The following is a 21,850-nucleotide window of genomic DNA, read 5'->3' as shown; positions in this document are numbered from 1 at the left end:
CCAATGCCCGAAATACTAGAATTGAGGATGAAAAAAAAAAAAGAAATACTATATTTGATGATATAATCCTTAAATTTAATTAGCAATATATTAGTGAATTTATGTATTTATAGAGGTAAAATTAAGTGTTCTTATTTTTTTATTTAAAAAAATTAGTTTAATTATCAATATTGTTAGTATTTTACGTTAAAATTTATTAATACATTGATTACGTTGCTGGTATATGATTGACGTAAAAAAACATGCTAAACTAATTGCAGGATTTTTAAATTGAAAAAAATAAGAGTATATAATTTTTAAAATTTAAAGTTGCAAGAGGACTACATCTCTACATCGGGAAATGTACAAGGACTAATAGCATAATTTGATGATCCCTCAAAATCCCGGTTCACAAATATGAACCCCCTTTTACGGGGAAGTTAACTGCTTTTAACTGGATTAAACCGGTTGGTCGAGGTCTAGCCATAATTAAAAAAAAAAAATACTTCTCTTAACGGCCGAAAAGGGACAAACAAAACCACCGCCCACAAAGGCTTATTGTCCTAGTTTCCTTTTGTTTTGCCTACAACCCCATTTTTTGAACTCTCTTTCCTTCCATAGCTGTCGTTTCGTTATCTTCTAGTTTTTGTGGGTTTCTCGGAGGAATGTCAGTGAAGCTTTATAGACTCTTCTCCATTCCTCTTTCCTTCTTCAACCCCAATAATGGCTTCTTCTTTACATCAATTGCTCAAGGAAGAAGGGTTCGAAAAAGGCAAGTTATTGAAGAACCAACCAGATGACTCCACTGCATTACCTATTTACATCTGCCGTGGCCGAAAAAGCTCGGAGATAACCGAGCACAAGGATGAAAAAACTGTTATCCGAAATGGGTCCTCATTGTTTTCATCATTTAAACCAAAATCAGATGAGCCTGTAATCGATGAAGCCGCCATTAAAGCTGTGATATCTATACTCGGTGGATACACTGGTAGGTACCTTAAAGATGAGAGTTACCGTGCAATGGTGAAAGATAAGTGCACCTCTTGCTTATTATCGCGGCGAAAAGCTGGTTCGGATAGTGGGATTTTTATGAACATGGAACTTGGTATTGAGAGCATTGACAAGTTAGTGGAAGATCGAGGGAACAAAAAGGAATTGAGGATGAAATTGTTCAGGAATTCGATTCGGCTTTTGAGTATTGTTGCTTCATTGAATTGTGAAAAATCGAGGAATGGTTCAACTTGTGGAGTACCCCATTCTCATCTTTCAGCTTGTGCTCAGCTATACTTATCTATAGTTTACAAGCTGGAGAAGAATCATAGGTTATCAGCTAGGCATTTGCTTCAAGTTTTTTGTGATTCGGCTTTTCTAGCCAGAACCCATTTGCTTCCTGATTTATGGGACCATTTTTTCCTTCCCCATTTGCTTCATCTTAAGGTTTGGTACCACAAAGAACTTGAACATCTCTCCAACTTGGGCAATGCTTTGAAAGAGACCCAAATGAAAGCTTTAAGTAAGCTCTATAATGACCAAATGGATATGGGAACAGCTATGTTCGCTATGTACTATAAAGAGTGGCTTAAAATTGGGGCTAAAGTCCCACCAGTTTCTACAGTACCTTTGCCATCAAGTTCCAGTTATGGATCATCAAGAAGGAGATCATCTGAGTCTCATGCTTCAGTTTCTTCTATTAATAGAAACTTGTAAGTTAATAATTTAGATAAGTTATAAGTCATTTTGTGTTAAGCATTCAAGAAGTTTTGACTTGTTTTTCTTGATTGTCTTGAATGTTTCTAAAGGTATCAGACTGTGTTTGGTGCCGCAACCGAGTGGCAATCCATGGAGCTTAATCGCCGAATCAGGACATCGATCGATATATGTCGCCTCGAGGCAGAAGAAAATGAGTTCAAATATGAAAACTACAACCAGGTAATTCTATCAGGCTGCGATTAGTTTATCATACTGTTATATTGGAGAGTATATCATTCATGGTTCTGAAACTTGGCAGAACAAGAAGAAGACACATAGGAGGTCATCATCAAGCCATATTTATAGCACTCCGAGAACCGAATTATTGCCCGAGACACAAAAATCAGGCCATTTCCGGTTTTTTAGCTGCCAAAGTAGGCCAAAAGGATGCTTGGTAAACGGGAAAATTGATGTCAGAAATAATTCAATGATAAACTTGGAACATCTTGATCTTCCTTTGAGTGATTTAAGTAAAGCCATAGCTACTATTTGCTCCTCAGATGTTCTAAGTGACTGTGAAATCGCAATCCGGGTAATGACCAAAGCATGGTTGGACTCACATGGTGATTCTACCATTGAAGCTGCTTTAACAAAGGCGCCTATTATTGAAGGAGTCCTTGAGGTTTTGTTTGCTTCCAACGACGATGAAGTTATGGAATTAGCAATATTGATTTTAGCAGAATTTATAACTAGGAGTAAAGTGAATAGGCAGATAATACTCAACTCAGATCCACAGCTTGAGATCTTCTTGAAACTGTTGAAAAATAGTAGTCTATTTTTAAAAGCTGCAGTGCTGCTTTACTTGTTGAGGCCAAAGGCAAAGCAAATGATATCAACTGAGTGGATACCCCTAAGTCTTAGAGTTTTAGAATTTGGAGAGCACTTGCAGACTCTTTATACAATAAGATGTAGTCCTCAAGTGGCAGCATTATACTTCCTAGACCAACTTTTAACTGGTTTTAATGAAGATAGAAACTTAGAGAATGCTTGCCAAGTGGTTTCTCTTGGGGGATTGAACCTTCTGATGAGAAATGTGGAGTTCGGTGGTGTTCTCGAGCGGAATAAGGCTGCCTTGATCATATCCTGCTGCATTCGAGCTGATGGAAGTTGTCGACACCATGTAGCTGATAAATTGAACAAGGCAGCTCTGATTGAACTTATGGTTGGGAACTGTAAGGATTCTAATGGATCTGTCATTGCTTTACTAACTGAGCTACTCTGCCTAAACAGGTACCAATCCGTTTACTATTTACCGTGATTTTTTGATTTGTTCTCGAACTTCAAATGCATATCCTTATTACCAAGTGAATGTTAACAGAAGAACACAGATGATGAAATTCTTAAATGAACTGTTGAGAGGATGGGGAGGCTTGAATACCATGCACATCTTATTAGCATGCTTGCACAAAGCTCTACCCGAAGAACGTCCCCTGGTTGCGGCCCTCTTGTTACAGCTTGATCTTCTGGTAATTAATTTCATTGCCATTCACAGCATTATATACCACCAATTCTGCAATATTTCGATTCAGAAGTCACGGATTGCAGTCATTTTACAGGGAGATCCTTTTAGATGCAGTGTCTACAGAGAAGAAGCAGTTGAGGTAATTATAGAAACTTTAGATTGTGAAAAATGTAATGATAAGATTCAACAACAATCCGCCAAAGCTCTTACGATGTTGGGAGGTCGGTTTTCTTACATGGGAGAGGCAACAACTGAAAGTTGGCTTTTGAAACAAGCAGGCTTTCATGAAAACTTGGAGGATTCATTCAAAAGAAGGAAATAGGTGATAATTTCTTGGTAAGCTACTAATATGATTTGTCTATGTATGGTTGTTAATTATAGTTGCAAGATTTCAAACTACACTTATTGCTAAAACTGCTGCAGATACCTATTCTTTTCTAATGTCTGTTGGTTTTTTTATTTTTTGCTAGGATGAAGGGGAGGAAGAAATAGAAAATTGGCAAAAGAAAGCAGCAATTGCATTGCTAAATAGTGGTAACAAGAGATTCTTGGCTGCTCTTTCAAATTCCATGGCAAAGGACATTCCTAGTTTAGCACGAGCGAGCCTGGTAACCATTGCCTGGATGAGCTGTTTTTTGCATTTGGCTGGAGATAAAGATTTCCAGGCCATGGCAAGCTCAATACTCACGCCCCGGTTACTAGAATCCTTGAATTCCAATCGAGTACTTGAAGAAAGGGTGCTTGCTACTTTCTCATTGCAGCAAATCAGAAAAAGCTCAGGTGACATTTTCAAAGCTAGCCTTGGCCATTCAATCATTTCTTTTCTTTAGTATATGAAATTTCAATACTTCTCCTATATGTTGCTATCTTTTGCTCCATCCTTGACAGATCAATATGTTCATCTTTGATAGAATACATAGCCTGATGAGCTTATTCAACCGACTCACAAGCACTGCAAGGCACCGGTAGCCAGAGCTTGAGGCCTGGACGGTCTGGCTTGTTAAAGAAATGCAAGAAATCATCCAAGTATTGGATTTCAAAAAAGTGATTATCCAATCACCCTGGCCTAATTCATTAGAGAGGATGATAGATAAGTTGCTACTTCTTCCAAATTCTTCACATCTTTTGAGAGTGTAGGTAAATATAAATGTATATATACACATGATTTCCCCAAATAAAGAATGGAATGCAAAATCTGTTTTCTTCCTGGAAAACATGATGATGACCAATAACATACAGATTTAAAATGACAAGAACAACTTAAAACTACTATAACATGCAAGAGCTTGATGGCTAATGTTTTCTCTTTTGTTTTAACAGTGTTTGGTTTGGTTATTTTCACCTTGTATTCATCAACACGAGTATAGCGCATATGATCCTCGTATTGGACATGTATTTGTATCTAATACTCACCCTGAATCTTGATAACATAAGTTATCATCCTATCTCCATGGAATATCACAGTTTTGTCAGATTCGCTAGAATGACAAATGATTTCAATGACCAATCTGTTTTTATCTCAAAAATCTTATTTATAAAAAATCTCATCCTCAGTCATGGCTCATGGCACATGGCACATGGCTACCGGGTGAATGTTTGGATTCAATTGATATCTCAAAAATCCAACAAAAAAAGAGTTTGTGGTGGATGTATTATATAGTGGAAAAAGACATAAGGGGCAGCTCTTTCCACTGAATAATACAAAAACAGAAGCAATTAAAAAGGAAATCTGTCTCATTCCAATTTCTAGTTCTGAAATAACATATTTCATGTTTTCAGCTACCCTGTCTGGCTTTCTAATTGCCCCACCTTCACATGCCTGACCCCACTTAACAGTACTTTGCTGTATTAGTTTTCTTGGATCCTTCTATGAAAGTTTTTAAACTCTTATTATTGCTCTTGAATTGTGCTGGTTAGCTATGGTTGGCACCTCAAAGGTTAAACTTTTTAAGGATGTTTTAGATAAGGGTGTTTTACACCAGTAATACTCAATATTTGAATTCCTTTCTTGTCTGATATTATTGAAAAAGCTTCACTTATGAAAACGGCTGCCAATACAAGTTGCTGTTGTATAAAGTGATCAAACTGATACATCAAACCTCATTTATTAATATAGAATAGAGTATCATCATATTCTTACAAGACACCTTAACTCAATCCCCAGGCCAATGCTAAGCTAACTGGAGAATAGGAGCACGGCAATTCATACTTGCATGAGACTTCAGACATAAAATCGCATTATAACAACAGTGGCAATCCTCTAAACTCCATGGTCTTCATAAACCACATCAACTTGGAGGATACGCTAAACGTGAAGTGCAATTAGATTCACGCATGAACTCCTTTACTAGGCTGATATAGAGAAACGGGACTATCGTTCCGACGTTCTAAGTGGGCCTTTTCAGATGAAAAACATTGAATGTTGCAGGTGAGAATGGACCCTATAAGAGCTCTTGTCCAATGCAGCAGCTGATGGTTGTGATGGCGGTGCCGAAGAAGAAGAAGAGGATCTTGATGATGCTTGAGACTGTCGGTTCAATACCTGCTGCTAAAGCCGACCTCTATGTTACATATATATACTGTTCCAATAGTTACAAATGATGATCTGAAAATAATGTCACTTGGTTATTAAGCAAGAGTTGTCATTATTCACAGTGATCAATTATGTCTCTTATCACCGAAAGTTATGCCACTTAATTGATAACAAAGGGTCTTATTCAAGTATATACCTACTGAATAATTGTATTTATGTCTAAAGATACTATTATCTATTTAGGTAGTCATGAGACATGAGACATCCTAAAGGAGAGGAATTTCATTTGTAGGATATACCGATAAGTTCTAAAATTCTATTTTTCCTCTATCTTCTAATATTATTAGATTGTTTTATAAAGAATTACTGTAAATTTTTTTTATAGAAATTGATTTTATTTTATAAAACTATCCTTATAATATTTTTTTTCATCTAAAATGTGTTCGAAAAACCATTATTATATGCAATTGCACATATGATTCATTAGGTAACAATTATGGAAAATAGATCTATCTGAATTATGTGTAAATGATTCTTCAATTATTAGGAGAGGGGTTAATTGGACGAATTCCACAAGTAATTATCTTTTAAATTTCTTTTATTATTTTTTAATTAAGAAAGAAAAAAGAATACTAAACATGACATAATAAATTAACATGTAATTACACTTTGATAGTAAAATGTGTGTAAAAAATTAAAATTTTGGTATTGGCAAATTGGTATCTTAATAACAACAATATTTTAGAACCCAAATATTTGGTCGATTGATAAAAGTGTTCACCTTTATACTTAGGTTATGAAGTCGGTTACTACTTTAAAAAATCAATTTCTCCATGATCAACATGAAATTTTCCCTTCATGGGTTGAAAATTCAAAATGTTGATAGCAATACTAATTTATTATTATTATTATTATGGATGTTTTAGAAGAAGTAAACGGTTATTCATGACATATGTTTCATTCTTTATGAATTAAGATTAAGGATTATCTAACAAAGTTTTTAAACTCTTTTAAGGTTCACCATTCCAATTTCCAACTCAAAAACTCACCAGGAATTTAAACAGAAGCACCTACCCTGCCCTGCCTCCAACTGTCGACCCATGACACTAGATTGTAAGTGAAATGCGAACGTCTCTCTCAACATTACATTGGCTTTTTCATTTACGTTTGCTTTCCTTTGGATTATCTCTTGGTTTCCTTTGTTCAATTTGCTAGCCCCATAAACAGATAACCTTTACTGGTTTCTTCTTTTATCTTATTTGCACTCTTTTTGTGTTACACTTGAATTCAGCCTGGTTTACACCTATGTTTCTTTCCTATGCTTAAAATGATTTCTCTTGATAAATAATTTAGCTATTTTCAATTTATTGTTCATTTTTAGAGATTGATTGTTGAATTTTTTTCCTTATATAAGCATTATTTTTTCGATTTAATAAGCATACACTTTCCATAAAAAAAATATTTCTAATTTATTCTTGTTTTTGTTTTTTTACAGCAAGTTTTCTCAGTCTCCTATGTTCTTTCTTCAACGAGGTTGATTAAGTGTGTGAACTTCAAATGGATTTATCGTCTAGCTGTAAGCTTTCGAGGTTATTCGCCTGCAATTTGACTTCCATAATATGCAAATGTCTAGCTTTGGTCACCATTGCTCTGTTCTTCAGAGCTATTTTGTACCATTTATCATCTGGAGATGTGCTTGAACGGGACGACCTCGACTTGATTCCAGGCCGCTCTATGTTGTCGCAATCCGATGAAGGGATTCGTAGAAATAAGTTTTTGGAAGTCCCTCAACTAGTTTGGGGACTAAATAATTAAAAGATAGCATTTGTAAGAGCTTGTTTAACTGCTAGAATGCTGAACCGAACTTTTTTGATGCCAAGCTTAAGTGCTTCACTTTTCTGTAAGAAAATCAACCGCTTGCAGCCGATTTCGTTTGATAAAGTCTTCAAATTCGAAAGGTTTAATACCCTTTGTGAAGGGTTTGTCCAGTTAGCTCGTTACTCGGATCTTAAGAATCGAACCGGAGTATACGATCTCCGAAAGGGAAGTGGAAGAAAATGGACTGTTGAGAGAGACCTTGAGCAGTTGAAGCAAAGCATCATCAATGGTCCTATTGATATGCATGAGGTGATTAGAATGGTTGGAAAGAATCCATTTCTTTGGCATGGTCATTGGCCTGTAAAGGACTATGCAAGGGTCTTTGAGTGCTTAGTGTTGGTTGATGACATATCAAAAGAAGCAGATAAAGTTGTTTCCAAGATTAGGCAGATAGGAAGGAAGCTTAGAAGCGAACCCGGCATGGGTTCTTCGTTGCGACCGGCTCCTTATGTAGCTGTCCATATAAGGGTCGAAATCGATTGGATGATTCATTGTAAGAAGTTAGAACAAAGATCAGGTGTTAGCCAAATATGTAGCAGCAAGCAAGAAATTATAGAAAGAGTGGGGAAAATCATCAATCTTGAAGCTCCCATTGTTGTTTATCTTGCTGTTGCTGATAACCTACTTAATGATTCTTCATTATTGAGTGGTTGGAACAAAGGGTTGGTTCCTTGTGAAAAGAAGAACTTAGGGGTTGATGGAATTTACAAGAAACATTCATATCTGATTCAGTCTGCAATTGATAATGAGGTATGCTCGAAGGCTGATATATTCGTTGGCAACAGTTTTTCGACTTTTTCAAGCCACATAGTTTTTGAGAGAACACAAAAGATGATGAGGATGGGGAGTACAAGCTCATGCAAGAACGAGAACGAGGTCGATGTTCAGTGGCCGTCTTATGCATACAATATAGCAGCAGGGGAATCAAATGGTCCTCAGAAATGGATGACTAATATGTCTGATTCAAGTCTCAGAGTAATTAGTTATGACTCTAATGCCATTTCTTGTTTAGGTTGAACCCAATTCATCCTCCTGGTTGAATGGCCTAAAGGATATCTGTATATGTAGAGACATACTGAAATCAGAATGGTTTCCTTGGATTGGTGATTGTTACAGTGAAAAGGTCAACTTAAAAAAAACATGTTTTCAACAACACATGGTAAACATAGACATATAATTATTTTACTTTTCTTTTCCTCCCAATATTATTACATATCAAAGTTCTCCCCAACAAGATTTTAGTTTTGAAGATGATCAAGCCCATTTGGCCATGACGGACATGCCACCAGCACCGAGAAGAACTGCAACATAAGACTTAATTTGGAGCTTAACGCTAGCCTGCAACTTTGATCCCATGAAATCTGCTGCAAGAAGATCAACCAAAGCCATATAAATCAAAAGCCCAGCCGAAGATGCATTTAGCAGTCCGACAGTGATCAAGGCTGTTGGGCTGTTCTCTTTGTATGTGTTGGCTAAAGCAATTCCCAGTGCTATCCCAAATGGGGTCGTTACGGAGAAGAAGAACACCATGATAAACTTCTTCATTGTTTTGTACTCGGCCTATAATTTTCGTTTGAGTTAGATGCCTTTTGATGAATGCTTAAACATGAAGAATAAAAATATAAGTGGATGATGTACCTGAAGAATGCAACCGCCAAGACCCATCCCTTCAAACATTTGATGGAAGCAAAGGGCTGCCACTAGACCTTTAATGGAGCAAGTATTATTTGAGGCTCCTAGTGAAAGCCCTATCACCACTGAATGAACTACAATCCCCAGTTCTAGCACCTGCATACAACATGTCAAGCCAAATGAGGTGATGTAATTGAATATGTTAGTATCCTTGTTAACATCTGAAAATTTCTTACCATGGCAACCACACGGTATCGCAACAACTGTTGATCTACAGTTCCTGGTGCAGGCTTTAAACCGTGATGGTGACCGTGAAATTGTCCAACATTCACCACAACCATTTCCTGTTGTCCTCCCTCAACAGGTGATGCAACTTCCGGGATAACCCCGTTGTTGCATTTCTTGGTGTATATTGATGTAGCCATGGAATCCACCATTAAGGTCACTATTGCGGATAACATGGCGACGAACCCCGTGAAGGGAAACTTATGCCATGGATTCTCTTTCAAGCACCTAGACGATAACATGTTAAAAGAGTCCGGCAACACGTGCATGAAACCGGTCGCCAGAATAATCCCGGCTGCAAAGCACTTAACGATCACAAATAAATTTCTGTCGGGGTTAAGAGCCGGGATCGAACGTGTAAATAAAGGTGAACATACCCCGATAACACTAGCGATTAATATGGAGAAAATGGCTATGACCTTAAGGGGTAAGGCCTTTTCTTTGTTGGTGCAGCCATCAGTTTTGGTTTGACATTCCTCTGGTACTACTGAAAGTGCTTGTGGTGGGAAGATGCAGATGATAAGCAAGAAGATAGAAAAAAGTCTGACATATAACGAAGCCATTGACATGTAAAGATAGAAAGTGTTTTTTGGGGGCCTTTCAGTTATGGGGATGATGAATAAGTGTGGTTCTATACATAGAGACGAAGTTATTTAACTAGTATAAATATAAATATATTGCTAAGTCAACATCTTATTGATAAAAAGCTTAAAATAAATTGGTTTAAGTCTTAACTTACATGCATTTTTATAAAAATTTGGTAGCTAAATTTAACATTTTTTTATATATAATAATATTAAGTTTTTAGTATTTAATTCAGGTATTAGAATTGATTTAATGAAAGCTATTTGCTGTTTGAATTTTTTTAAAAATTTTCAGAATAAATTCAGTTGCAAATATAAATTTGATTAATTTTGTATTTAACTTGTCAAATATAGCTCGATGGGTATGATTTAATTGGAGTTTTAGGATTAAATTAATTGTTAATATTTTTAGTTAATTATGAATTTTCATTGCAACTATTCCTGCAAGTTTTCAACACTAGTTTCTTCACCAATTGCAACCAAAGAAGTAACTTGCAGAGAAATATTATTTTTTATTTTATTGATCAATCCCTTTTATCTTCTTCGAGATTCATCTTAAATGTTTGATGAGATCCAATCAACTCATCTATCTTTATTGTGTAATTTATAAACAAAAGTTCTTTCTTTTCCTCCTCCATCTTTTATCATACTTACATTATTCTATAAATAATTACTGCATAAAATATTTATAGAAGATGATATTCTTGTTATAATTTAGTCAATGCTCAATAAACTATTTTCGTTAGTACAAAATTCAAATAATCATTAAATTTCATTGTATCTTTAAATTTCATTCGCTTATAACTCTTTTCCAAAAAAAGAAAAAGAAAGATTGTGGTTTGATATTAAAGTCTTTTATCTTATCGATTAGTTTTCTATTTAAGCATTTGTTTTTATTCCATTTGCATATTCACGACTTCACTTAGGTGTAATAATTCAGGAATGTTTTTCAAAAGTGCTTCTCTCAAGTCAAATTTAGCTTTTTTCCAAAAATTATTTTCCCAAGTACTTTTGAGAAACATTCCTAAATTAAGTCTAACAACTTAAAAATTCAAAAAAAAAATAGAAAAAAAGAGAGAATTGAATGCTTTTCTACTTTAATAAAATACTATTTTTGTTTTTTGAATTTTGTTTTAAATTTACAAAAATCTCAAATTAAATATTACAATAACAGAAAAAAAAAAGGAGAATTGATTGCTTTTCTACCTTAATAAAATACTATTTTTGTTCTGACTTTAATAAGGTGTGAAAGGATAACAATATGATGATATTCTTTTTTAATGATTTGAATGATGGAATCCATTTCTAAGGACAATGAGTAATTAATTAAGTACGGATTAGATTTTATTTAATGTTGACTAATTAAATGTACACAAATTCAAAATATAATTATCTTAAACTTAAATTATAAGGTATAGTATGGTGGTTATTCATCTCATCCCTTAATCACGAGATCAGAGGTTCAATCCTTGTCCATAAAAATGGAGCACATTTCATGAACAGTTAATTATCATTTAAAAAAAAATCCTTAATATTGCCAGTTTAGTTTGATTTATTTCTCCATTTAGTACTTAAAGTATGCATCTATTCAATTTTTTAGTCCATATTTTAACATAGTGTTAAAAAATTGGTGGCCAATCAAATAGTGCCACGATGTGTTTTTTTTACAAAAGATATCCATTTTCTTTTATCAAATATATCAAGGTTGAAACATTATAAAAAATAAATAAATATATAAAAAAATTTAGAAAAGTATATATAAATTAAAAAATTATAAAAAAATATAATTCATACACATTTTTCCGAATTTATAAATATTTATTTTATTTTTATAATATTTTAAAGTTTAAATATTTTATAAAAGGATGCCAACTTGCCAAGTGACTCTTCTTCATTAACCAAAACATGTCAAGTGGAGGTTTTTTATCGGCCAAAGCTGTCAAACGTTTTCTTAAACATTGTTATAAATGGATTAAAAATATAACAAATGCATACTTTTAAGTATTAAATTAGGCCAAATCAAAGTTCAAAGATCAAAGTGAGAAAATGAATATACTTTTAGGCCCCAATCATGAATTAAGCCATAAAATATAAACAATTAAACCTATAACAAATATTCTTTTGGTACTTGAATTTTTAGAAACTATACAAATTGATGCCCGAGTGAATCAAATTTTACTAAAAAGAGCATGAATTTTGCCAACGTTGAAAGGATACAAATTTTGACGCAATGATTTATAAAGGTTCAGTAGTATCAATTGCTTACATTTTCTACCTTAGTTCCACTTGTCAAAAATTTTCTTTATTTATTAACTTTGAATTGTTGTCTTTTAAGGTTCCGAGTACTTTATTTTGGCTAAGATAAAAATATCTTTCACCAAGTTTTCAAGGTTAAATTGTGGAACATCTCCTTCTACAAAGGAATGAAATGAGTAAACAAAGAAAACATATTTGTTTACAAGGTTTAAGCTCACTTAAAACCAAAGGTTAAACTCTTATAAGGATTTGTAATAAAGCTCTCTAAAAGATAGAATAGAACATGTACAAAGGTAAACAATAAAACGCTAATGTCTATGCACAATAAATAATATAAAGAATTAAAGCTCTTGATAAGTACTCATAGTTGATATATTTTAGGCCTTTATTCCGGTTAGAGTTTGTTATCATAAATATCATAAGAGGGTTTAGTTTTGAAAAATTTTAAAATTATGGCTGTAAATGTAAAACCGTTTTTTTTAACTGATTTTTCTAACATTTAAAAGCTAAGTTCTTAGGGGGAAAGTTAGTGATGAAAAGTCTAACATTTGAGTACAAAAGTGACAAATCTTCATTGGGGTGTATTAGAACTCGGTTCACTGGCTGTATTTGTTTTAAAGATAGTGAATTCTTCTCGTTGAGTTAGGCTCCGCAGACATAGGAAAAATCAAAGTGCGTAAACAATTTTGCTGTCCCCTGTTTGTATTATGGTTATCGCAGTTTGATGAGAAGTGCCTACTTCTGCTCATATTTTGTTCTTACAGTTTGGCCACTAATTCAAGTCAACGATGAGAATGTAAATAGAAAGAAGCCATTAAATTGAGGGATAAACTTATGGCTATTGACTTAGGGGATCCATCTTGTACTTAAAAATACTCGAAAAATACTCAAAAACACCTTGAAATCATTGAATTGATTCAAGACTTTTGAAATATATTAAATGTGTTTTGAGGATTTTAAATTCTTAAAATGTCTACAAAATAGATTAAGAATAACTATGTAAAAATTTATCATAAATATTATATAAAAAAATTTGATAAATCAAAGCTAGCCATTCAAATAATGTAATCATCTTAACCCAATCATCTTTATAATGCAGGAAAGAATATTCGAAATTCTCTTACTTCTTAATGTTATGATATGTGAAAGGATAACATATGATGATGCTTTTTCCTTTTCAAGGAAAAAAAAATCATTTGAATGAGGGGGTTCCATTTCCAAGGACAATGACTACTTTTTTTTATTAAAAAAGACCATGAGTACTTAATTAAGTACGGATTAATTAGTTAATCTTATCGATTAAATGCCAAGTCATGCTGATCACATCCAAGATATGATTGCCTCAGCACCGCAAGTTCAGGTTTAAATATCATTTTATGAAACTATAATTGTTTTTTTTTAATTATCATCTCAATTTTTAAGATATATATTTTTATTTTGATAGCTTAAAATGAAATTTTTGTAATTTTATTATTAATATTTAAAATATTTTTATTTTAATCACCCAAACGATAGTTCACCGTATACATCACTTTTATTTTGCATATTAGTAATGGTGAAGAATATAGTATAACAACAACACAGCTAATGGTGAAGACTTGTTCGGCCGGTTTTTCCTTTCTATTATTAGCATCTAAATCCTCAACTTTTAACTTCAACACACAACCATTCTATTATGTTTATTATTGGTATAGTGACAATAATGATTAATTTCTTCGCATACTAATAATTAATTTTGTTTATCGTAAGTTTTTTTTAAAAGATCAACGATTTATCATGAAATGTGTTTTATTTTCATGAGCGGAGATCATATCCTAACTACATGAATAGGTGACGAAGTGAGCACAAACAATCATTCTCAATATCCACAAGCTTCATCAATTTCGTGGGTTTTCACACCCAGAGATTTTATTCAACAAGGCGTTGAAATCAATTCATCTACCAAGGAGCTTCACCGCCACAGTATTCTCCATGCTTTTCTCAACAAAGGAACAAACTCTTTCGGAAAGGACTACCGATAGCAAGACATCAACAACACTGATTTCCACATCATCATTCCGTAACTTTGTCGTCTTCAATAAAATCTTCTTGGTCTGCAGAAGTACCACTAGGAACGTTACCCAATAATGTTTCCTTAAACGACAAGCGAGTCTCACGGCTAGCATCTTTTCCCTAATAAAGGCAGTTCCTCCCTTATTCGATGGCTCTTCCTCACGTCGTTTGATCTTCTTTGGAGCCTGAAAACCTCCTTGAGACAATATCATATTCTTTTTTAATTCATAATTTATATTGCTCATAAACAAAAAAATATTTTGGCAATAATTTTCTCACTATAAAAATGAATATCTTTATTGTAATTTTTACAAATTACAAAGTGCTTATCAGTGGTAAATACTAAAAAATAATTAATAATTTAATATAACACATTTTATTAAATACACAAGAACAATTTGTGCATTAATATATATCTATAATATATATATATAAAAGCACAAGTTAGAAAAAAATTTTGAACTAATAAGAATATCCTTTGTTGAGAAACATATATATATATATGAGTTCAACTGGAGCCTTTAGGTATTTTTACTGTTGTAGCTCACAACCTGACCCCATTGTTTTGTTTTGACTCCATCGTTTCTAGTACTGACATTCTGTGCGGGCTCCAATCCTCTCTATTCCTAGGGCTGATATTTTGAGTGAGCTTTAAGCTCACTGGATATGTGTTTTATTCTTGGTCGCCTGTAGAACATATGATCTCCCTTTTGTGAGCACCTTGGGCCTTCAACAAGCACCTTGGATATATGTGGACTTGGGCCGCAATCCTCACTTGGTTTATGCGAGCTAGATCAGCGAATTCCTTTGCTGTCCTCTCATGGTTCGCCTCGCACTCAATCGTTCAGTGGGACCTGTCAAGGTCACGGATGGCAGACCTGGGTCTTATCTAGGGCTCGGGTTGATTATTACTGATGTACAACACCTTTTATTTTTCATTATATTACTAAATTCACATTTAAAAATAATTATGATTTAATAGAAATTGTGATAATAGCACATTTAAAAATAATTAGAATTTAATTTACTATTATGCTAATTTTATTAATTAAATATTAAATTCGTAAAATTAATCTTATATTGGAAGCTAATTTATTGAAAAAAATGTGAGTTGAGTTGTGACTCAGAGATTAACTTGGTTGCAGAGGACTGCATGATGGCGACATTAACTCTTAACATTATAGTTTGCTCAAACTCCACCACTATTATGTTTACGTATTGATGCTGGAAACAAAAGGTTAGCATTGGCAATCCATTCTAGTTTCCGACTCAGAACCCACAAGGAATTTACACAATAACATCTGCCCTGCCCCGCCTCCAACAGTCAATCCATGACACTGTGCAGATTGTGAGTGAAAATGACGTTTATTTTCCTTTGGATTATCTCTTGGTTTCTTACAATTGAATTGAGCCTGGTTTACACCTATGTTACTTTCCTATGCTTAAAATGATTTCTCATGATAATTTCTTTTCTGAACTTTGCAGATTCTGATATCAAAGCTACATTTTGTTGGTGTTTGTTTCCTATGTTCTTTCTTCAACAAGGTTGATTAAGTGTGTGAATTTCAAATGGATTTGTCGTCCAACTGTGAGCTTTCGAGGTTATTCGCCTGCAATTTGACTTCCATAACATGCAAATGTCTAGCTTTGGTCACCATTGCTCTGTTCTTCAGAGCTATTTTGTACCATTTATCATATGGAGATGTAGTGCTTGAATGGGACGACCTGGACATGATTCTAGACCGCTTTATGTTGTTGCAATCCGATGAAGGGATTCATAGAGTTAAGTTTTTGGAAGCCCGTCAACTTGTTTGGGGTCTAAATAATCAAAAGATAGCATTTGCAAAAGCTTGTTTAACTGCTAGAATGGTGAACCGAACTCTTTTAATGCCAAGCTTAAGTGCTTCACTTTTCTACAAGGAAACCGACAGTTTGCAGCCAGTTTCGTTCAATGATGTCTTCTGGTTCGAAAGGTTTAATTCACTTCGTGAAGGGTTCATTCGGTTAGCTCATTACTCTGATCTTAAGAATCGAACCAGAGTATACAATCTCCGAGCAGTTGAAGCAAATGGACTGTTGAGAGAGACCTTGAGCATTACTCTGCTCTACAGTTCATTCGGTTAGCTCATTACTCTGCTCAAGGGTTCATTCGTGGAAGAAAATGGACTGTTGAGAGAGACCTTGAGCAGTTGAAGCAAAGCATCATAAATGGTCCTATTGAAATGCATGATGTGATTCGAATGGCTGGAAAGATTCCATTTCTTTGGCATGACCATTGGCCTGTTAAGGACTATGCAAGGGTCTTTGAGTGCTTAGTGTTGGTTGATGAGATATCAAAAGAAGCTGATAAAGTTGTTTCCAAGATTAGGCGGATGGGAAGGCAGCTTAGAAGCGAACCCGGTGAGGGTTCTTCGTTGCAACTAGCTCCTTATGTAACAGTCCATATGAGGGTCGAAATCGACTGGATGATTCGTTGTAACAAGTTAGAGCAAAGATCAGGTGTTTGCCAAATAAGTAGCAGCAAGCAAGAAATTATGGAAAGAAGGGGGAAAATCATCAACTTTGAAGCTCCCATTGTTGTTGATCTTGCTGTTGCTGATAACCTCCTTAATGATTCTTCAATATTGAGTGTGAAAAGAAGAACTTAGGGGTTGATGGAATTTACAAGAAACATCCGTGTCTGATTCAGTCTGCAATTGGTTACGAGGTATGCTCGAAGGCTGATATATTGGTCAGCAACAATTTTTCGACTTTTTCAAGCCTTATAGTTCTTGAGAGAACACAAAAGATGATGAGACTCGGGATTACAAGCTCGTACGAGAACGAGAACGAGATCAATATCCAGTGGCCATGTTATGCATACAGTATAGCAGCAGGGGAAACAAATGGTCCTTAGAAATGGATGACTAATATGTCTGATTCAAGTCTCAAAGCAATCAGTCATGAATCTAATGCCATTTCTTGATTAAGTAAAGCAAAAAGAAGAGGATAACAATGGAACAGTTGAATACTGAAAAACTGATGATTTTTATTGGATTGGTGACTGTAGCAATGTAAAGATCAACATACAAAAACATGTTTTCAGCAAAACATATGGTCAACATAGATAATTATTTTGCACTTGTTTTTCTTTTTGTCTCCCAATATTATTACATCAAATTCACTCGCCGTATGGTTTTGAAAATGATCAAGCCCATTTGGCCATGAGGGACATAAAACCAGCACCCAGAAGAACTGCAGCATAGCACTTTATTTGGAGCTTAATACTACCCTGCAACTTTTGTCCCATGAACTCTGCTGAAAGAAGATCAACTAAAGCCATGTAAATCAAAAGCCCGGCCGACGATGCATTTAGCAACCCTTCTGTGATCAAGGCTGTTGGGCTGTTGTCTTTGTATGTATTGGATAAAGCAATTCCCAGTGCTGTTCCGAATGGGGTCGTTACGGAGAAGAAGAACGCCATGGTAAACTTCTTCATAGCTTTGTACTCGGCCTATAATTTTTCATTGTGTTAGATGCATTTCGATGAATGATCTGACCCTGAAGAACAAAAAGGATAAGTATAAGAAATACCTGAAGAATGCAACCTCCAAGACCCATCCCTTCAAACATTTGATGGAAGCAAAGGGCTGCCACTAGACCTTTAATGGTGCAAGTATTGTTTGAAGCTCCTAGTGATAGCCCTATCACCACTGAGTGAACTACAATCCCCAATTCTAACACCTGCATACAACATGTCAAGCCAAATGAGGTGATGTAATTAAACATGTCTACTTTCAGATAATATTTAAAGCTGAAAATTTCTAACCATGGCGATCACACGATTCCGCAACAATTGTTGATCTACAGCTCCTTGTGCGGGCTTTAAACCATGATGATGACCATGAAAGTGTCCAACATTCACCACAGCCATGTCCTGTTGTGTACCCCCAGCAGGTGATGCAACTTCTGGGATAACCTCATTGTTGCTTTTCTTGCTGTATATCGATGTAGCCACGGAATCCACTATTAAAGTCACGATTGCGGATAACATGGCGACGAACCCTGTGAAGGGAAACTTGTGCCATGGATTCTCTTTCAAGCACTTAGATGTTAACATGTCAAAAGAGTCCGGTAAAACGTGCATGAAACCAGTAGCCAGAATAATCCCTGATGCGAAGCACTTGACGATCACAAATAAACTTCTTTCGGGATTAAGAGCTGGGACCGAACGTGTGAATAAAGGCGAACATACACCGATAATACTAGCGATCAATATGGAGAAAATGGCTATGATCTTAAGGGGTAAGGCCTTTTCCTTGTTGGTGCAGCCATCGGTTTCGGTTTTACATTCCTCTGGTACTACTGAAAGTGCTTGTGGTGTGAAGATGCAGATGATGATGAAGAAGATAGAAAAAATCTTGACAAGTAAAGAAGCCATGAAAACCTTTCTTGGTCACCTCACCTGAAAGATTAATTGATGTTTAGGACTTTGAGTTATGGGGATGATGCATAACTGTGGTTCTATATATAGAGATGATGTGACATCATGTTATTTAAATAGCACGTATATATATATATATATTCTTCGATTGCTATAAAGTAGAAAGAAAATTAAAATTTTCCGAAGTACAGTAGGACAAACTCATTCTTTCTAGTTTAGTTTATTTATTCACTTGATTGAAACTTGTAACAGATTTTAATTTCCTTTCTTGCACACAGAAAAGTTTGTAAATGAATAATTTCGAGCTTTAATTTTACTTATTGAATTACTTAAACGGTGTTAAATTCTGAGTTTGTATTTTAATGGGTTAATATATCATTCGATACTTTTCTGGTAGAAAGAAACATAAGTATTTAACTGGGACAAAACTTCGAGTACCAAATTGAACATTGAAATCAAACTTAAGTACGTTTGAAAAAATTCATGTACTAAATAGGACGTTAAAACTAAACTCAAGTATCAGATTGATCATTAACGTCAAATATAGGTACTAAATAGTATATTAAACCTATGGAAATTCTATTGAAAAGGACAATTGAATCTTCTTTATAGTGAAAACAAAGCATGTGATTCTTTAATTCCAAGGCTTGAAGCATGCCATTAAGAGAGAAATCTGAAAATTGGTAGGCATCAAATTTCATGCCATTCTCAATAATTGTGGGCGTAAGCATAGAGAAAGGAAACTACAGCCAAAATAAATTGATTAATTTTCTAACATATTACAATACTAATTCATTGACTTTTGTTTAAATATATAGAAGTCTCAAAATTATAAAAATCTCAGGTTGCTTGCCACACAAGAAGCATGTTCGGCTCGTGGTTGCTTTGTGTTCGGCATCTGCCGACAATTATGATAAATGGAATAAAAATTCAGTGCGTAATACGAGCACGTATTTTTAAGTGTTGGTGCCGTAAATTAACCGGACACAATATAAAATAAAAAGTATACATCTATATATATTATATTTACTCTGGCGACGAAAAATCAAATTATCACTATTAATATATATTAATTGAAACTAAATTTATGTGCTCAAGTGGTATTGTTCTATGCCGGTTCTATTTTAGATTCTTCAAACTATTAACATTATGAAAATGATATAGTGTGAGGGAGTGAATGTGTTTCAGTTGTTCAGGATGGTTTTGAAATGAGAGAGTTTGTACCCAAAAATGAATAAAACTACATTTTGATCCTCTCAAAAAAAAAATATATTCATTTTTGACCTCTTTAAAACAATTTCCTAACCTCACCTCGAAGAAGGTGGATATGTCTCAGTCTTTTACATGGGGATTGCTAAGGACATTTTAATCGTGTGATCTGCCATATCTCTTATTCATGACATTTATCATCTTCTATTTCTGGAGTTAATCCCTTATTTTATGGGTTTTGTTGGCTTATAATATATGTTATAACAATATATTCCCTAAGTTTGAGGCCAATTATAAAGTGATGGGCTGAGGGCCTACAATATGGTTGGTTTAATTGTAAGTGGTAAGTTATTAAATTAAAGTTGAAATTGATGTATTTAGAGGTTTAGAGATACCAACACTAATATCTAATAACATTAATTAAACAATTTGAATTACAATACCTATCTAGTGCTTCAAAGTACATAGGGTGTCCTATACTTTTACTATACTAAAAAGGTGTCCTACAATAAGCTTTTTTATTAGGCCTATTCAAACGTATTGAAAAAACAAATTATCACGAACTCGAAAGAATCGAATCATCGTGAACCCAGAAATTAATTTTTATAATTTTCGATTCAAAGCAAATAAAAATAATAGTTCAACGCATTAATTAAACCGATATGGCATGAAGATTGCCACAACTTGTAATTATCTGATTACATGATAATCATAGGGGGAAATTTAATATTTATACATATGATGATCATTTGAAAGGATAACAGTATGAATGATGATGTTGCGTTTACTAATCTTTGATTAAATTGAATGAGGGCATGTACAAGTACTTAATTAAGTACGGATTAACTTTGATCTAACCTAAGCTTGATTAATTAAAATGCCAAGTTAATTAGATCTCTCAAGTACATGCTGTACACAAATTCAGACAATGATTGTGTGCTGTAAGTTTTGGTTTATGGATCATTTTACAATAGTTATAAAATCAAAGGGTTTTATGTTTAATATATTGTTAATTAATAAATTATACTTTAAAAATAATCGTCGGTCAACGTATTAAAAATCATATCCAAAATAAGATGTGAAAGTTTTTAATTTATCTATAAAAAAAAGGTTAATTATATTTTTGGTACTTCAATTTTGGGAAATGATTCAACTTGATGCCTGAAAAAGAAATGTACAATTTATACCTAACCACTCAAATAATGTAGCATCTTAATCCAATTTCTATATTGTCGATTCTGACGAATATAATTGTGGCATATGCATAATATTTATTACTTAAAAACCCTTAAATGGATTATAAATTTTAAAAGTTATATATTTTAAAAAATAAAATCTGTTTAAAATTCAAAAGATTTAAAAATAAAATGTTTTAAAAATATAAAAATTGTAAAATTCAATGCTATCTAAACCGGATTGATTTGATCGGGAACTGGTTAGGATATCGGTCAGGTGAGAGATAAAGAACGGTTGAATCAATTTCAAATTGATCTGACCAATTGGTTCCTATAACACGATTAATTCGACCGGTTCAAAGCAAATAAATTATTAAAAATTATAAAAATCGATTCAACTATCTATTCAATTGGTTTTTTAGCTCAGTTAAACCAGCCTTTACTGTTTTTTACCTCTCACTGAATTGATACCCCAGTTAGTTTCTAGTGCAACTAGTTCGGCCTGATTTAGATAAAATTGAATTTTAGAATCTTTTTATATTTAAAAAATATTTTTTAAATTTTAAAGACTTTATTTTTTAAAAATATATTTTTTTTAAAAAAAATTATGTTTTTGTTTAAAATAAGAAAAAG

At 33.9% G+C, this 21,850-nt stretch overlaps 4 protein-coding genes and 1 pseudogene across 9 annotated transcripts; 3 read left to right on the top strand and 2 right to left on the bottom strand.

The window, feature by feature from the left end:
- The first annotated feature begins 373 nt into the window (after positions 1-373).
- LOC107916444 (putative E3 ubiquitin-protein ligase LIN) lies at positions 374-6,053 on the top strand. Of its 6 annotated transcripts, none has more exons than XM_041102853.1 (8): positions 374-1,682; positions 1,779-1,908; positions 1,988-2,958; positions 3,047-3,194; positions 3,274-3,329; positions 3,469-3,526; positions 3,661-3,970; positions 4,102-6,053. In XM_041102853.1, the coding sequence occupies exons 1-6, from the start codon at positions 703-705 to the stop codon at positions 3,476-3,478; spliced, it is 2,295 nt and encodes a 764-aa protein (XP_040958787.1). In that variant the 5' UTR covers positions 374-702; the 3' UTR covers positions 3,479-3,526; positions 3,661-3,970; positions 4,102-6,053. The 6 variants fall into 6 exon arrangements, with proteins under 6 accessions (XP_040958787.1, XP_040958788.1, XP_040958785.1 ...); XM_041102854.1 differs by having other exon boundaries at positions 4,079-6,053; XM_041102851.1 differs by having other exon boundaries at positions 375-1,682; positions 3,285-3,329.
- An 868-nt stretch (positions 6,054-6,921) lies between these two features.
- Positions 6,922-8,662, top strand: LOC107916445 (O-fucosyltransferase 23). The gene has a single exon (XM_041102850.1). The coding sequence runs from the start codon at positions 7,575-7,577 to the stop codon at positions 8,616-8,618; it is 1,044 nt and encodes a 347-aa protein (XP_040958784.1). The 5' UTR covers positions 6,922-7,574; the 3' UTR covers positions 8,619-8,662.
- Positions 8,663-8,677: 15 nt separating this feature from the next.
- On the bottom strand, positions 8,678-10,157 carry LOC107916446 (fe(2+) transport protein 1). Its single transcript, XM_016845742.2, has 3 exons — positions 9,470-10,157; positions 9,240-9,389; positions 8,678-9,161 (listed from the first exon to the last, which is right to left on the bottom strand). The coding sequence occupies exons 1-3, from the start codon at positions 10,085-10,087 to the stop codon at positions 8,856-8,858; spliced, it is 1,074 nt and encodes a 357-aa protein (XP_016701231.2). The 5' UTR covers positions 10,088-10,157; the 3' UTR covers positions 8,678-8,855.
- A 5,464-nt stretch (positions 10,158-15,621) lies between these two features.
- LOC107915687 (O-fucosyltransferase 23-like) lies at positions 15,622-17,375 on the top strand (annotated as a pseudogene).
- Positions 17,376-17,418: 43 nt separating this feature from the next.
- LOC107916447 (fe(2+) transport protein 1) lies at positions 17,419-19,053 on the bottom strand. Its single transcript, XM_016845743.2, has 3 exons — positions 18,219-19,053; positions 17,984-18,133; positions 17,419-17,903 (listed from the first exon to the last, which is right to left on the bottom strand). The coding sequence occupies exons 1-3, from the start codon at positions 18,828-18,830 to the stop codon at positions 17,598-17,600; spliced, it is 1,068 nt and encodes a 355-aa protein (XP_016701232.1). The 5' UTR covers positions 18,831-19,053; the 3' UTR covers positions 17,419-17,597.
- Between the last annotated feature and the right edge of the window lie 2,797 nt (positions 19,054-21,850).

This window comes from Gossypium hirsutum, chromosome D10, assembly GCF_007990345.1.
Source record: "Gossypium hirsutum isolate 1008001.06 chromosome D10, Gossypium_hirsutum_v2.1, whole genome shotgun sequence".
Taxonomy (NCBI): Eukaryota; Viridiplantae; Streptophyta; class Magnoliopsida; order Malvales; family Malvaceae; genus Gossypium; species Gossypium hirsutum.
This window is presented reverse-complemented; position numbering and strand designations above follow the sequence as displayed.